Source organism: Zalophus californianus, chromosome 14, assembly GCF_009762305.2.
Source record: "Zalophus californianus isolate mZalCal1 chromosome 14, mZalCal1.pri.v2, whole genome shotgun sequence".
Lineage (NCBI taxonomy): Eukaryota > Metazoa > Chordata > Mammalia > Carnivora > Otariidae > Zalophus > Zalophus californianus.
Genome location: NC_045608.1, coordinates 23,774,418 through 23,791,325, shown reverse-complemented (window position 1 = coordinate 23,791,325; position 16,908 = coordinate 23,774,418). Strand labels below are relative to the sequence as shown.

Sequence of the window (16,908 nt, the reverse complement as noted above, 5' to 3'; positions counted from 1 at the left end):
TCTCAGTCTAACTTCTTACTCCTCAGGGATTAACTGAAATCCGAAGGAAGAGAGAAGTCCAGCAAAGCCCAGAGATGGGATGTATGCTGCCCAGGGTCGCAGAGCAAATTGAGGGGCTCACTCTCCTGCACCAGGCTGCCTCTCAAGGTTTACATGTCAGCTCCAAGTACATCACAATTACACCACAACCCCCTTCACATTTACGCTATGAGGGGCCAGGCCTCATACGAGGTTCCTGAGGTGAGCATTAGCTCACTGAGTTCTCAGAACAAGCCTATAAGGTAGGTACCACAATTATTCCCATTTTCAGACGAGGAACTGAAGCTCCAAGGGTGGGTGGGGGGTGTAAAATAACTTTCTCCTGAGAGATAGAGCTGGGATTCTGATTTAGAGTCATCTAACTATAGGGCCCACATACATCAGATGAATGAGACCTTTCTGCAGCAGCGAGGAATGAGGACACATGCAGCCTTCCAGGCTTGTGGGCAGCATTTCCAGTGGCCAATGGGTTGAACAGGGCAAATGTAGCCCAAATAGTTCTCCCTGTAGAACCCAAAGGAGGCACCAGCCACCAACAGCCAGGGTTTTCATCTGATTCATTTTTCCCCCTAGGGACTGTTCAAATGTAAGCTCCACAAGGGCAGGGAATTTGAGTCAGTTTTATTCCAGCACTTACAAGAGTGCCATACAAGGAGCTCAATAAACACACCATGAATGAAGCGGAAAGTGAACATTGGTGAGCCACAGGAAGAACTGAGAAAGACCGGCACACAAAGCTTCTCAGTGGGGGTCATTCCAGAAGCTGAGAGTGACTTGGTGACAGAACCTTGAAAGAGCTCCCAGAGGAGCCGACTGGCTAAAATGATCTCATCAGGAAAGTGATAAATACATTAGTAAAGCAAAACTCATCCTGAATTATCATTTTGTATAAGCCTGGCTTTGCTCAGAGCAGGAGTCTCTCCCATCCATTCAAATGCAGGTATTTATGGAGCATGATGTGTGCAAAGCCCTTTGCCACATCTCAGGATCTGAGAACTGGAAGAAAGTGCAGAGATCAGCCACCAGGTTGCAGGTGGGAAAGCTAAAGGCCAAAGAAAGTTTACTTGGGAAGGTAGGGAGTCCCAGGCCTGCTCCTAGCTCTGCCCCATCAGCTCTCAGAGCCCGGCAGAGTTCCAAAGTCAGCAGCTGGACCAGGCTCTGTACTGTCACACCCAGAGTAACACTTCTCGATTCCACAAGGGGCTGGACTGAGCTATGTCCCCACCTCTTTGTGTTATGGGTCTCCAGGAATGAAATGACTTGGCCTCCCTTCCAGACCCCAGCACACAAGCCTGTGCCTTCCAGCAGATCCTAGTTGAGCGCACAAGTGTCTGCTGACCCCTTGTGGTCACTGTGGGATCTGTCCTGGCCCAGCCGCCAGGGCCCGGGGTGCTCCTCTGGGACTTTCTGGCCTCAAAGCGCTTTCCCACCTTTTACCCCGTGGGCTCCTCCCTACAATCCCAGGAGGCAAGGAGAGACAGGATTCCCACTCCCACTTTACAAATGAGTGGCAGCATCCTGCGATCCAGCCCCAAATCCACCATGAATTCCTTACAGGCCCAAGTGACCTGCACAAGGCAACTCTAAGGTTTTTTCAGTCCCACAAACTCTCAGTGTGGAGAGGTGACTTGCCCAAGCCCAGGGTGATTTGGATTCAGAGTGAATCCAAGCAGAGGCACTCCCAGTGAGCAGGTCACCCCATGTCCTCACACTGATCAGGAAAACTGAGAGGATCACAGCAGACAAGAAAACTAGTTCCTCCACCTTTGTGTTCTGATTGTGTGCTGAAGGGCCACATGGAGAGTTGAGTGGATGGACAGATGGATGGATGGATGGATGGACAGACGGACTAATGGGATGGATATGTAAGAACTTTGCGTTTCCTCTTCACTGCAGCTGGAGCAGCTAGATGCCTCCCCTGCTCCCTGACAAGCTGTGGCTAGAATTCTAGCTGCCTAGCCCCTTGGCAGCCTATTCCACACTCTCCTGCTGGGGTTTCAAAGCCACTGCCCTGACAGTCTGGAGCTGGGACCCCCAATGAGGGGAATGAGTAATCATCCAAGACTTCCTCCCTGCCATGTCACTGACCTCTGTGGAGGAGAGTCAGGGGCCAGGGCCATGAACAGGCCCACAGCATGGGTATCCCTCACAGAAGCTGTTTCTGCCGCCAACAATGGCTGAAATCGAGTTTGGTGCTCACAATGGGGCTGAGGATCACCAGAGTGACTGGACGATATGGAAAGAGTGTGCCCTATGCATCTCACAGTCTGCCTTAAACCTACTGACTCTGAGCAAGTTCCTTAGCCTCTCTGTGCCTTGGTTTTCTCACCTGTAAGATGGGCATAATACCTGACAAGTGTTGTAAGGACTGAATGAGGTAAGATAGGAAATGCCTTGCATATAATAGGTGCTCGGTAAATAGAACTTCCCTCCTTTTGTTCCAGGTCGTGGAAAAATTCTGGAGAGGGCAGGAAAACAACATCCACTGTGCCCCCAGCAAGTTTTCTAACCTGGGAGGTTTTTCCAAGTACTCTAAAGCATGTGGTGATAGAGGAGGAGGGAAAATGTATTTTCAGCAAGAATTAAAGGTACACTCAAGCAGACTTGATCCCTTTAAAAGAGAGTATCATTCATCTAATGGATAAAGAAGATGTGGTATATATACACAATGGAAACTACTCAGCCATCAAAAAAATATATATGAAATCTTGCCATTTGCAACTATGTAGATGGAACTAGAGGATATTGTGCTAAGTAAAATAAGTCAATCAGAGAATGAAAATTATCACATGATCTCACTCATATGTGGCATTTAAGAAGCAAAACAGAGGATCATAGGGGAAGAGAGGAAAAAATAAAACCAGATGATATCAGAGAGGGAGAAAAACCACCAGAGACTCTTAATCATAGGAAACAACTGAGGGTTGCTGGAGAGGCGGTGGGTGGGAGGATGGGGCAATTGGGTGATAGACATTAAGGAGGGCACGTGATGTAATGAGCACTGGGTGTTATATAAGACTGATGAATCACTGACCTCTATCTCTGAAACGAATAATACATTATATGTTAATTAATTGAATTTAAAATTCTTTTAAAAAGAGTATCATTCATCTGTCCCCTGCCCTCAGCATAGTTCTTCAGACACAAAGGATATTCCACGGAGATTCCCTGAGGGTGACACTGGGAACATCTTTTCACAGCCATTGGGCAGTAGGAGGGACTCCTGTGCCCTACTTCATCCATCTCATCTAGATCTCCCTAACCCAGCCTAACTCTCCCTCAATAGCTTATATCCAACCCAGGATCACTGCAAGGTCTTCTTAGCCACCTGGTTGAAGAGAGACTTGGGTTTTAGCCCAGCTGACATTACAGCTGTGGCCCTTGCAACACCATCTGTGAAATCACACTCCAGAAGGCTCTAGGTCCCAGAGATGGGGAACTTAACACATGGTGGTTAGGAGATGGTCTCCAGAGTGAGACAAGCATAGTCTTTGTCACTTACTAGCTGCCCAAACTTAGGTGGAATTCTTACTCTCTGAGCCTCGATTTCTCACCTATAAAAGGGGGCTAATAAAATTACTTACTTTATTGTTGGGAGGATTCAATGAATCATGTTTGAAAAGAGCTGAGCCTTGTGCCCGGCACAGGAGTGCTAAATAAATGTTAATATGGCGATAGTCTTGACTACTGGAATAGGCTTCCAGGTGAGATTTCATCTGAACTGAGAGTTGTGCACATGAGCACATGTGTATGTGTGGCCACTGAACTAAAGACTCTATAAACCTCTCCTTAGCTTCAAGATTCTATTTCTTGAACAATATCTTCCCAAACAACACCCCTCCATTCTTCCCTTGCTAATTTTTCTTCCCTTTAATCTTCTTTTTCCTTCCCAACAATTAAGCGGCTTCTCCAGAATTCCATCACTGCTTGTCCCCTGCTTAAATGCAACATCCCCTGGTTTTTAAAGCAAAAATGGGAAGACTGAGTCCACAGAATTAGAGGTGAGTTGGTGACTTATAAAATTGACTCCTTAGGTCAACATCTCACTCCCAGGGAATCCTGCAGTCCTTTGGGCTACAGCATGAGGATGCAAAGACCCTCAGCCAAGGCCAGCCATCCAGGAGGGTGCATGTGGCTGGAGGCTAGACTGGAGTCAGGCTCAGGGAGGCTGCATTAAGCGAGATCCTGGAGGTAGGGAGACCCTGGGGACAGTTTAGAGAAAGAGGGGCTGGGGCTGCTCTGTGGGCCCTCTGAAGACTCCAAGATCCCCAAAGCCTTTCCCCTTTCCAGGCACACTGGCTGATGGCCAAGGAAAAATATTTGTTGAAAGGAAACAAAGGAAAGACACCAAAGTGCTAGCAGAGGTTGATCTAAGAGGCTTTTGGCAGACGTGGTCATATTGCTTGTGTGATAAACTCTAAATATGTAAAATCAATTATTCTAAACAGTTGTGATCAGCCAAGAAAACAGACAAGAGCTTGGAAAAAAGTCTGTTTTCATCCCCACTGAAAAGTAGCATGCTCCAGTTCTCAAGGGAAGACCATAAAGGAAGAAAAGAAAAACATCATGAACCAGATCAGGCTCCGGGATATTCCATTCAGAAGAAGGCCTGCGGCCAGGCACCAAGCCTGGAGAGGGGCGTGATGAACGTGAGGATGAGCACGAGTAAGGAGGACTTCCTGGGGAAGTCTTCCCAAAGCCACTGAGAAGACTGATGTCCTTATCCATTATCCAGCAGGTGCTGTGATGCAGAATGACCACCCCATGGCAGATAGGAAACCTGCTTCTAGTTCTCTGCCATTAACTTGCTGCAGGATCCTATGCAAATCAAGTCACCTCTCTGGGCCTCGGTTTCCTCATCTATAAAATGAGGGGCCTTGGTTAACTTAAAAAACATATATACTAGGCCCTTGCTCTGTGCACTGTGCTAAAGCTACAATACAAGGAGGAATAGTCACTTAGAAAACACTGAGTGACAACTAGGCATTTACTAGGCATTGTGGCTACAGATGAGTAAGTTAGCATCTCCACCATTAAGACGTTTACAGTCTGGTCAGGGAGACAGTGAGCAAACAAGAAATGGCCAACCACACGCTCAGTGCAGACAGAGGTGTGGGCACAGGAAGGAGTGGCCTTTTCTACTGGGGCCAGGTGGGGGGAAGTGTCATGGGAGAGGCCTGGACTGGATGTTGGAGGATCCTTGGTCCCTGCTCTCAAAGACTGTATCATCTAATCAGGGGTTAGGACAAATGCCCAAATAGCTACCACACAAGGCAGAATTAAGCCACCCTGGGTAATCCAAGCTCAGAGGGTAGAGGAAACCCATGTGACAAAGGGGGTGGAGGGGAAGGGCAGGCAGGAAGCAGAAAGAGGTCAGAAAAGTTTTGTAGAAAATGGCATTGAGATAAGCTTTGAAGGATGAAGAGAGAACCCTGCGGGGGGCTGAAGGTGTATTCTGGATGAGGGGCCTGTGCATGTAAAGGTACGATGTGGGGACTGTCAGGGTGTAGTCAGGATAGCAGGTGAGGCCAGGGACTGGAGACTGGCAAGGCCAGAAGCCGTCAGGGAGCCATCATGATAAGAGCCATCGGCAATGATGGGCCCTGGGCCAAGCATTCCACATCCTCACACCAGTTGTTGGAGGCAGGTTCCCTCACTACCACCCCATTCTTTCGGATAAGGAACCAGAGGTTCAGAGAGGTTACAAACTCACACAGCTGATGGGTGGCAGATGTAGCGCTTCACCTAGGTCTGTCCCATGCCTCACCTTGACCCCCTCACCACTAGACAGTGGCACTACTAAATCCTTCCCATCTAAGGTACCACTCACTGTCCCAGGACACTGGGCCTGGCATTTCACTTCAGACAGGTGGGTACCAAAGGTGGATCTTGGCCTTAACCATAAGCCAGCTTGATTCAGCCTCCTCCCAATCAGGCAGCTATGGGTCCGTCAGGATCACCTTCACCAGAACAGATGGGATGGTGGGGCAGGGCAAGGAATACTATAATTGCTGAGGGCTTTTGTGCTCCACTGTCCGCTGGTCTCAGTTTATTGTTGTTCTACGATGGTGTAGGCTGGCTAGCTTCTGCCTCTCTTCCGCCTGTAACCTAGTGTCGTCATGGCCCAGGGGCAGATTATTCCGCCTTGACTAGGGTGGCTGGCTTTTCCTGTTACGCTGGAGTTTGAAGTGGACCTTGTACACGCGGATGCTATCCAGGTACTGCTGGATGTTCATGGATTCCCGTCTCCAGCACCCCAGCTTCCTGAGCTGGTCTGTCATGAACTTTTTCTTCAGATGGTCGTATAAGTGGCTTATCTTTCTCTTGGTCCTGTCTGAGGCTCTTACCTTAAAAAAACAAAAAAACAAAAAAAACAGAGCTGATGTTAGGATGAAGGAGCTACTTCACAGAAAGTGAGACATCAGTGCTGCTGATGGCGCGGTGCAGGGGGTGGGGGGTAGGGTGGAAAATGAGCCAGCTGGACTCAATAGTCCCTAAATAGATTGACTCATAGTAAGCCTCAGTCTCCCTATTTGTAAAATGTGGGCATTGAGCCACATAACCCCTATGGTACCTCTGACAGTCTGCAGCCCAGAAGCCTGATTTGGACCTCAACATCTCTATTGGAAAACTGGTCAGAAGGAGGTGTGTGGTGGGGAGGGTGGAGAAAACGCGCATCCAGTTCCTCCCCTTCCATAAATCCTATCACCCTGTCCCTGGTACTCACTTAGTACTTCCCACATATTGTCTCTGACATCCTCTACATCACAATGACCTCTACTTATTTTGTCTAGCGTATCATTTCTGTCCTGTCCCCAACAAGACTGATGTGTCTAGAAAGGCACATCCTTTATCTTACTCACTCATTTGCTTATTCCAATGAGCTAGCTGTGAAGTGGACACTAAAAAAATCAGCCGCAGGTCTTCAGAGCGACTACAGCATTGTCAGGAAGCTGGGGCACATGCCCAAATGTTTCTAAGTGAGGCAGAGTGACACATCCCTACAAAGAAGTACAGAGCTCAAAGAAGGGAGATACCAAGAAAAGCCTCATGGAGAGTTGACTTATAAATTGGGATTGGGTTTTGGAGGATGGGGAAGTGTTGGGCATGTGAAAACAGAACCAAGTGGGGGGGTGATCCTGGGAGCTGACCATTTTTGCAAACCCTCCTGGGGATTCTAAGCCCTGACAGTGTCTCAAAACCCAGCACAACATAGGCAAAGGAGAGCTCCATTTAAGGCCAGTGTTGCCATGATCATTGTGCAAAGGGAACAGGGATGAACCAAGAACCTAAGTGGATCTTGGGAACAAGGGATGAAGAGGGAGAGTGGGTGTGTTCTCAGAGTGTGCTCAGATGATTCCCAAGACACAAGGTCTTAGCTGTTCTTGTCAAGGTCCTGAGAAACCAGTGGCTAGCCAAAGCTGCCTCTTCTCCTCACGTGAGCACTTTGGGGGAAGGGGCTGGGGGGTGGGGGCGGAGATAGAAACACTGCCATGCTGCCACTCAGGCCTCACATCCACTGAGCTCCTACAAGCTGGGCCCTTAGCAAGTCACCAGGTCTACAAATAAGGAGAAGACAGTCTTCATCCTGAAGGGAAGATGCCAGTCAGACCCAGGTCTGCAATTCTACAATGATGCACTGGACGACCTTAGTGAAGTTACTCCATCTCTCTGAGCCTCAATTTCCTGAACTATTAATAATACATAATACATAATGGATGTTCAATACCTAAAGCACATAAGGGCTCAATACAGCTTTAAAAGGAGAACTTCTGGATGCCTGGAGGGTGGCACAGCCCTCTGATACATATAAAGCACCTCAGGAGAGTCTCCAGTTACAGCATCTCACGGATCCTCACCCCACTTGCCAGAGATAGAACATCCCCTCCCTCCGCTGGTGATAGAAATCGACTCCCAACCCATCCTGGGCCAGTCAAAACAGCCCACACCACCTGGTCACACTGACTGCGGCAAGGATGGGCCAGTGACACACCCTGGGCCAACTGGAGTTTCCCCAGGATTTGTCTAATGTGAGCAACAGTGGAAGCACTCCATTTCCTTTCTAGGCTACGGGCCAGGCTTTCCCTGGCCATGCTCACCAGGGACAGCCAGCCTAATGATTATGCCAACATGCACAAAGACACAGAAAAGAGATGAAAAAGTAAAGTGGAAGACACATCCAATGGTACTGGAGTCCCGGACTCCTCTCATCCCAAACATTGGTGACCCTGCCCTACCCATCCTTGATTATGTAAACATTTCGTTCTATTTTACTTGTACTAGTTCAAGTTTAGTTTGAGTCACCAGCTACTGAGAGGATCCTAATAGATCCTATTTTACAAATGAAAAAAGGGAGTCCTGGAGGAAATGTCATCCCCTGAGGTCACAAAAAGCTGGCTTGTCCATTGCCAAGTCCACCCTCTTTCCACTACACTGTGCCGCTGAAGTTTAGCAGAGAGAGAAAGACCCAGACCCCTGCTCTTCTTTTGGTCTCTTTGGCCTTTAAGAGGATTTAGCTCCATCTCTTGAGCCTCTCCTACTCTTTTTAATGTCAGAATCTCATAGGCCCATCTAGATTTGGCCCTGGAACATGGAGGGAAGTCAACAGAGTCAAGAAGGAGACAGCAGTTCGGGCGCCTGGGGTGGCTCAGTCGTTAAGCGTCAGCCTTCGGCTCAGGTCATGATCCCAGGGTTCTGGGATCAAGTCCCGCATCGGGCTCCCCACTCGGCAGGAAGCCTACTTCTCCCTCTTCCACTCCCCCTGCTTGTGTTCCTGCTCTCGCTGTCTCTCTCTCTGTCAAATAAATAAATAAAATCTTAAAAGAAAAAAAAAAGAAGGGGACAGCAATTCAACTCTGGGATTTCTGCTCCACTTGAAGAAATGAGTACATTATCACAGTCCATTGTGTTCACCAGGGTCTTCCTAGTGCCCAACACAGTGCCTATCCCAAGCAGCCCCTAATGATGCACATAATGAATTAAATTGAGTCTGTGTGGTGACAACACTGTTTTCCTTCCCCTTCTTCTATGGATTTTGGGGAAGCAGGTCCAACTCTACTTGTCCATAAGCAGAAAGGGGAGGGGCCTCAGTGCTCCTCCAGGTAAAGGAAAAAACAGACCAAAGAGTACTGATGCCATTTCAAACTCCAAGACCCAAGATTTCTTTCTACAGGAAATAGTAGATTCCTAGATAGATAGATTCCTACTATCTCCTATTCCTACAGGAGATAGTAGGAATCCATTCATGGATCCTCTAGAGAAATAACATGATTGGAGGGGGGAAAATGCCACAAGAGCCAAAAAATATGGAAACCTTCTCCCTGGCTCCCTCGGCCCAGCAATAGCTATGACATCTGGGGCAAACCAGTAACCTCGAATCTCAGTTGCCTCCTCTGTAAAATGAGACTTGCTTTAGAGCACCTTGATCACCTCTAAAGTCAGTGATTCCCCCCCCACCCCCACCCAGGCTATTGGTGAGGGTGAAGTGAACACGGGTCAAGCCACTAACACCCTCTAATGCAAAAGCTTTTAATGACTTTACCTCCATCTCGTAGATCCGTTGTGCACTGAGGTTGTCACGAATAATCACCCGGGATAAGTTGCTCTTAGGTAAAAATTTTTTTGCCACTGCTTCACTGGAATTCATTAAGCTGGAAGTGGGAGGGAAAAGTGGCACAGGGTGAGATGGCTGGGGCCAAGGCTAGGACAGGGACTGATTTGATGGGGTCCTAGGGGAGTGACTGAGGCTTCCCAGGATTCTTAGGAGGAGGCACAGCTGCCACAATTTTCGGAGGAGCAAGGGAGTAGGCCTAGGCTTCCTCCTGCAGAAAATGTGCACTAAACAGGTATTTTTTGGATGCTGAGAGGAAAAGTCATCCTGAGAAAGATGTGGAAAGGCCCGAAGTGTGAACAGGACTCAAAACTGTCCTCATAAGCAACCATCTTAAGGTGAAAAAATAGGATAAGTTGGGAGGTGGGGGTCTTAGAGAAGAGCAAAAGTTGTAGGGTAGGGTTCAGAGGAATGAATTTGAGGCGGGTGAAGTGGGGGGCACTTGCTCCAGAGCCTAGGTCTAAGAAAGATTGGCAGGGGGAGGGATCAGAAGAAGCAGGGAAAAAGAGGAATGGAGGTTAGGCTGGTTAACAGGGGACTTCTAAGGGAAGAGGGTTTGGAAAAAGTCTAGAAAAGTGAGGGAAGTTTGTGGTGGAAAAAGATTTGAGGAGACTTCCTAAGATGAGAGGACGAAGATGGGATGAGAGGGGTTGGGGGGGTATGGACTGGAGCCAGGTGTTCCAGGTGAAACTAGAGATAAAAATTTGGCCAAAATGAAGAATTGGTCAAGAATGCATAACGCCAGGCTTTTGCTTTTTGATAATTTACTTACACCATGAAGTGGTTTTGCAAATATGTACCTCTAAATGTTTTTGCCCATTTCAAAATAATTGTTCATATTTCTTCCTAAAATTTGTAAATTAAGTGTACAATAGAGAAGCAATGGAATAAATTCTAATTAGGCCATACAATAAAATACTATGCAGTCATGAATAAAACAGATATCCGTAGTGTATTAGGTGGGAGGGGGGGGGGAGTAGGTAACACAATAGTGAAATTTCTTGTGATAAATTTTTCCCCCCAAAGTTGAATCACCATGGTGTAGTACTTATATGTGAATGGATCTGGAAGAATATATACCAAAATGTTAAGAGTGATTGTCTGTGGCCATTCATTTTGCTTGCTTGTCTTGTCTGATCTTCCTATAAGGGTACACTACTTTGATAGGACAAAAAAGACAATATTTAAAGGTTAAAGCATTTTGAAGGACTAAAAAAAAATTTCTAATTCATTTTCAGCCAATCTGGAACTATGGTTTTATGAATGTTTTTACATTTATAGACTAGTATAAACAAATGTTCCCAGTCTCTCATTTACATTTTTCTGACAACAAAGGCATGAAAATAAAAAGGCTGACATACAAAAAAGGAGATGCTCACATAAAAACGTCTCCCATACGCTGTTAAAAAACAAAACAAAACAAAAACCCGTAAAATATTTAAAGACACATAAAACGCTCTTCGCCTACTCAGTGGTGCACCATATTTACCAATACTTCCTGGAAAAGTTTAAAAAGGTGGGGGGAACAGAGCCTGTAAATATCCCCTTTCAAGTCATAAACGGTCATTTTAAACCAAATTGTTTTCCAACGCAAGGCCTTTGTGGGAGCCTAGAGGATGCTGCCAGGGCTGTGGAATGGAAGGGAGGGAGGGGAAGTTGGGATCTGTGCGACTCGGGCTGAGCTGAGGGGCTTTCCCAGGACTACCGGGGAACGTAGAGGCTGAGGAGAGAGGTGTCAGGCCAGAAGGCACCTGGGCCTCGCTAGGCTCTAAGGAAGTTGAAGGCTGGCCCAAAGGGCGCTGGGGACCCCGGAGCTATACGATGTCAAGCCTGGGAGACTAAAGAGCCGGGGAGATTCCGAAGACATGCAGGTGGAAGATGGGAATTCCAGCTTCTCCTGGGAGTCCAGGCTGAGGGCGTTTGGACTCCCGAGCTCCTGGGGGTGCGAGGTGCTGGCCTGGGAAGGGGCCGGGTGGGGCTCGCATCTGTGAGAAATCCAGGCTCTCTTGGGGTTTAAGAGAGTGCCAGGCTCTGACAGGCTCGGGGCTCTGGGAGAGCCATGGCCGAGGTGCCAAGGGACGCTGGAGGAGCGGGGGTCTGAGAATAGCCCTAGGCATCCGGGCTGCACCTGAAAAGCACCAGGGGCTGCGCGGTCCGCGGCCGCAGGAAGCTGATCTGCGGGTGGGTCCCTACGTGGATTTCGGGTTGGCGGCTGAATCTAACGTGCGGGGAGGCCCAGGTCCAGTTGGTGTCGGAACTGGTAGTCGCCTGGGAGGCCGAAAAAACCGATGGCGAGCCCAGGTCCCATTTGACCGAGGGCCTGGACTGCTGGGCAGCCGAGTCTACCATGCTCCACAACGACTCGGCAGGATGAGACAGAGGAGGGCGAGGGCGCGGAGGCCGAGTGAATCCCTGCGCCGACGCGGCGCGCAGAGCAAGGCGCGTTGCCCGGGAGACGCGTGACGGAAGGTGGGACCTTGGGGCGGGACGTAAGCGCGGAGTCTGGGAGGCTGAGGACGCGCGGCAGGATTGTCCCTCGGCGGCCGCCGTGGTGCAGCCCGCCGCGTTGCCGTGGAGACGAGCCGGGCGAGATGGAGCGGGCTGCCGCGCGCTGAGCTGACACTACCTCTCCGCTAGGACTCATGTGGCCCCCGCGTGATCGCGGGGCGGGTAACCGAGTAAGGCCGGGCGGGGCAGCTCCAGGGAACCGAGACGAGGCTGGGGTTTCTCCGAAGACCCGGCGCTGCGGATTCCTCACCGCGAGGAGGGACCATCACTATGGAAACCAGAGCGCGGGGCAGCAGGGGATTGTGGCTCCCGGATGGTGACCGATCTTCTCTCTCCCCGAGACCCTCACCCGAGGCTTCGGGCGCGGTTGCTTCCTGAACGAACCTGCCCTCCCGCCCACGGGAGAGAGGTAAGACTGTGGGGATTCTTAACATCCAGGAGGCGAGGGAGCCCATTCCAACGTCAACTCCCCAGAAAACCTAGGAGGCTCACTCCTGAAAGTGGCTCTTTGCTCTTGTCAAGCCATGGACTTCGTCCCACGCTTATAAACCAGTATTAATGAATGCCCCCGGTGTTTGCCGACTTTTCCCACACGTGATGAGACCAGAAAGACCAGCTTTCGGACCTTGCTTCGTGACCCTAGACAGGTCCTTTTCTCCTCTCTACTTCACTTTTACGTGTGTAAAATGGAGATATTAACTACAGACACCTATTATGTTGGCTTGAAGATCGAACCAGATGAAGGAAGCCTAAGGCTTTGTAGGCCGTAAAATGGTGAAACCGATCACCACCACGCTCCCCCTCACGCAAAATGTTCTTCAAATCTTTATGTCATTTCTTGAGGCGATCTTTGCAACTCCCTCGCCCCAAGCCTGAAATAAACCCCTTTATTCTTCACTCCCATAAAGCCCTACATTTCACCGTCCCTAACAGCAGCAAGAATAGTTACCATTTATAGAGGGCTTACTCTGTGTCAGGCCCCGTGTTAAACACTTTACCTGGGGTTACCTCATTTCATCCTCAGAAGATCCTTATAAGACAGGCACTGTTATCCCTATTTTCCAGCTCTGTTGTGCCTATAATTGCCTATTTAATGTCTGTCTCTCCCACCAGACTTTGAGCTCTGTGAGAGAAGGGGCCATGACTGTCTTGCACATTTCAATACCCCCAGCACCTAATACAGAGCCTGATAAATATCTCTTGACTAGCATTAAAAAGTCTCTCCTCCCATCCCTACCCTCACCATCAAGAGAAGTCTTCTCTGCACACTCATTGTCCACTGTGATGAATAGCAGTTTCCTGTTGCCCACTGGGCACTAATTTTGGAGACCCTCAGTCCACTTTTCTCTGGGTTTTCGGGTGATAAGGATCCATCACTTTGGGTGATGGAACATCCCTTAGCATTTAGGCTTTCAACTGAGTTTTGGAGAGCTTTTTCTCTGCCCCCACATGACCTTTAGAACAGACAGCCCCATCTGGCCTTCCTGGGGTGAGCCTGATGCATTTGACTCTGGGGCATTGGCTGGGGGTAGGATTTCCTATGTAGCCTTTGTCCTTCCTCTCCAGCAACTTAGGAACCACCCTCACCTCCACCAAGCTCTTCCCCCAAATTCTATACAAACAAGGCCAGAAAACTCATCCTTTCCAGAAGATCTCTGAGATGACAGAGTTGTGGCTGTTGGAGCCATTCCTCATTCAACAAATATTTATCAAGCATTTACTTATATGGACAGAGAACTTAGCATTGGTGATACAGTAGGAGTAAAGATAGTTACAGTGAATCCCAGTAGAACCACAGACAAATCAAGACAAAACCACATCTTTAGGAAGTGGTAGGAAGAAGAGCACATGGAGCTTAGAAAGCCTGGAGCAGGGACTTGATTAAACCTGGGGGAAGGGTATGGTTCCAAGGGGTTTCCCTCAGGAAGTGACCCTTAGCTAAGATCCCAAGTCCTCTGTTGAATGGAACAGATCAGGATCTGATGGGCTTGTAGGGAAAGAGGGTTCTGGGCCAAGAGAACAGCAAAGGCAAAGGCCCTGGGCCAGGGAGGACCAGGGATCCATGGAGGGGAGTGCAGGGAGGACCAGGTATCCAGGGAGGACCAGTGCAGTCATGGCACTGCAATGGCTCAGCCTAGCCAAGGCCTTTCAGGATGGAGCAAAAGAGGCTAGAGATGGGCAGGAGCCAGACTACAAATGGCCTTGACAGTCAAGCTAAGGGGCTCCATCTCATCCTGACAGTGGGCAGCCAGTGAAATGTATTAAGCAGGGGAACAGAACTCTGCTCCTCATTTGTCTCTGCCTGATGACAGCTGCCAATTTGGCCTTGAGAAGTGTGCTCTAAATCCGAATACTCCTGTTTCAGTGGAACATGTGAAAATGTGCTATTTTTGCAGCTTTGTGCAAGACTGGGAGAGTGAAGGGCCTGGGATTTCTTAGGACAAAGCAGGGGCGTGCCCCTCACTGGGGTGCATGCCACAACCCTGCTGCGCACAGCATCATGCTGGTATAGCTTGTCTACCTGAGGCCCCTCTGCTTCTCTGGGAGCTGCTGTAGTGCCCCTCATGCTGGCCTCCAGGAAGCTTCCAGCCGCCTTCTTCCCTAGGTGCCCTTCTTAGAGGCCAGTTGCAGGAGCTTGGCTCATGATGTAGGACTCTGTAATTGATGTCACTTTCACAGGGGCACATCCTGTCTCTTCAGAGGGATTCTTGGAGGGGGGAAGCTGAGACCCTTCTCTCTCTTATACCACCAGTGACTCCTCATGTCACTGCTTCAGAGTCTCATGATTTGAGCAGAAAGTCAGAACAGAAGCAAGACTGGGCAAGTGGCTGTGTGAACCTAGACAGAGAGGCCAGGGTGCAGCTGATGGACACAAGTCAGCCTGCCCAGCTAGAGATGTGGAGCCTCCCAAGGGAGGCCTTGACTTCCAGAGTTGGAGATAAGTTCTCTGGGTAGTTCTGCTGTGATGGTCAGAGGACCGCCTTGGGGATCCTGTTATAGACCCACCCATCCACTTCCCAGAAATCCCCTGGGGTTGGCTCTCTGGCCCAGCTGGGCTCCTGCTCTCTAAGCATTCTCTCCCTCCTTGCAGTTTTCCATGGCACAGCCCAACAGAAAGATGTAGTCCTTGTGCCTCACTGACCGCTGACCCACTGGCTAATGAATGACAGCACCCCTGTGTACGTTTCCGGTTCAGTTCCGGCAGCCCTCGGTCAGTGGCCTCTCACAGATCACCAACAGCCTGTATGTCAGCAATGGGGTGGCCGCCAACAACAAGCTCATGCTCTCCAGCAACCAGATCACCACGGTCATCAACGTGTCAGTGGAAGTGGTAAATACCTTATACGAGGACATCCAGTACGTACAGGTGCCTGTGGCCGACACACCCATCTCGCGTCTCTGTGACTTCTTTGACCCCATTGCTGACCACATCCACAGTGTAGAGATGAAGCAGGGCCGCACGCTGCTGCACTGCGCTGCTGGCGTGAGCCGCTCAGCTGCCCTCTGCCTGGCCTACCTCATGAAGTACCATGCCATGTCCCTGCTGGACGCCCACACGTGGACCAAGTCATGCCGGCCCATCATCCGACCCAACAATGGCTTTTGGGAGCAGCTCATCCACTATGAATTCCAGCTGTTTGGCAAGAACACCGTGCACATGGTCAGCTCCCCTATGGGAGTGATCCCTGACATCTACGAGAAGGAGGTCCATTTGATGATTCCACTGTGAGAGCCTCCAGCCCCCCCACAACTCTGAGAACTTTGTTGAACCCCCCACCAAGATCTGAACTTAAAACGTTCCACTTTTGCTGATACAGAAAAAACAGATGATGCCTTTTATAAGGGCCAGAAAAAAAGGAAAGGTGCTGTAGCTTTTAACCTTATTATCCGTATCTTCAAAGATTAAATTCACTAACTGTACAATGGTGCAGAGAAATTTCCTACCCTTCTAAGTGACAGGTCATGGCTGCTGGCCAGTGGGGAGAGAGAGGCCAGTGCCCAGGTCAAGTGGACTGGCACCTAAAGCATTTGGCAAGCCTGCAATCCTGCTGCCCTCCCCCAGACCGACTAACCTAGGAATGAGTCAGCCACAATTCCACTCAATTCTTTCAAACCTGAAGCCAGAGCCTTAAGCATCATGGCACTTCCTGTGCTGTTCACAGTAAGTGCGCTGACCCACTAGGTAAGTGGCCTTCAGGTGGTACCCCAGGAGTCCTGGGGTCCCAGGCCAACCCTGCTTCCACCTTCGACCCACGGGGGCCCATCTCTGGTTTTCTGGATTTGATTTACACATGACATCATTTTCAAAGAAAGCATTCCACAGCATAAAATTTTTTAAAGATATTTTCGATTTTGAGTGCCTTTGTAAATGGCAAGGTCTCAAAGAACCCTTGGCAGCCCCCCGCCAGCCTTTGACGAAAGGTGGCATGAGTTTCCTTCTTAGGGGCACATGTGGAGAACAGGCCTGATATCAGGCTTCAGAGGTTCCTCTCACAGGTCTCAATTTGAAAGGCCGGAGCTATAGGCCGGAACCTAGCCTTGTCACCTCCTCCCCCATGTGATTGGGACCTCTTGGCACCTCAGCTTTCTCATCTGTCCAAGCAATGACAGCCCTTTCCTCACAGCATTGTCATGGCGAGTCAACGATCCCTTAACACGGCGCCTGGCACGTGATAGGTGCTTATGGTAGCAACTTTCGTCCTGAATGATGCTTTGGCCCTGCTGGTCTGGGTCAGCGTGGTCATCCTCAT

At 49.5% G+C, this 16,908-nt stretch overlaps 2 protein-coding genes across 2 annotated transcripts; one reads left to right on the top strand and one right to left on the bottom strand.

The window, feature by feature from the left end:
* Positions 1 to 4,112: 4,112 nt before the first annotated feature.
* Positions 4,113 to 12,068, bottom strand: C14H5orf52 (chromosome 14 C5orf52 homolog). The gene is made up of 3 exons (XM_027576802.2): positions 11,778 to 12,068; positions 9,581 to 9,689; positions 4,113 to 6,386 (listed from the first exon to the last, which is right to left on the bottom strand). Exons 1-3 carry the CDS (start codon positions 11,996 to 11,998, stop codon positions 6,189 to 6,191), a joined length of 528 nt encoding a protein of 175 aa, XP_027432603.1. The 5' UTR covers positions 11,999 to 12,068; the 3' UTR covers positions 4,113 to 6,188.
* Positions 12,069 to 12,209: 141 nt separating this feature from the next.
* Positions 12,210 to 15,906, top strand: DUSP18 (dual specificity phosphatase 18). The gene is made up of 2 exons (XM_027577592.2): positions 12,210 to 12,566; positions 15,249 to 15,906. Exon 2 carries the CDS (start codon positions 15,321 to 15,323, stop codon positions 15,885 to 15,887), a length of 567 nt encoding a protein of 188 aa, XP_027433393.1. The 5' UTR covers positions 12,210 to 12,566; positions 15,249 to 15,320; the 3' UTR covers positions 15,888 to 15,906.
* The last annotated feature ends 1,002 nt before the right edge of the window (positions 15,907 to 16,908 follow it).

Excerpts from the sequence above, each read along its gene's own strand:
- C14H5orf52 (XM_027576802.2), bottom strand. The coding sequence starts at position 11,998 with ATGGTAGACTCGGCTGCCCAGCAGTCCAGGCCCTCGGTCAAATGGGAC. Across the intron at positions 9,690-11,777 it reads CAGCCCCTGGTGCTTTTCAG|CTTAATGAATTCCAGTGAAG; the intron begins GTGCAGCCCGGA and ends TCCCACTTCCAG. Across the intron at positions 6,387-9,580 it reads AACGGATCTACGAGATGGAG|GTAAGAGCCTCAGACAGGAC; the intron begins GTAAAGTCATTA and ends TGTTTTTTTAAG.
- DUSP18 (XM_027577592.2), top strand. The coding sequence starts at position 15,321 with ATGACAGCACCCCTGTGTACGTTTCCGGTTCAGTTCCGGCAGCCCTCG.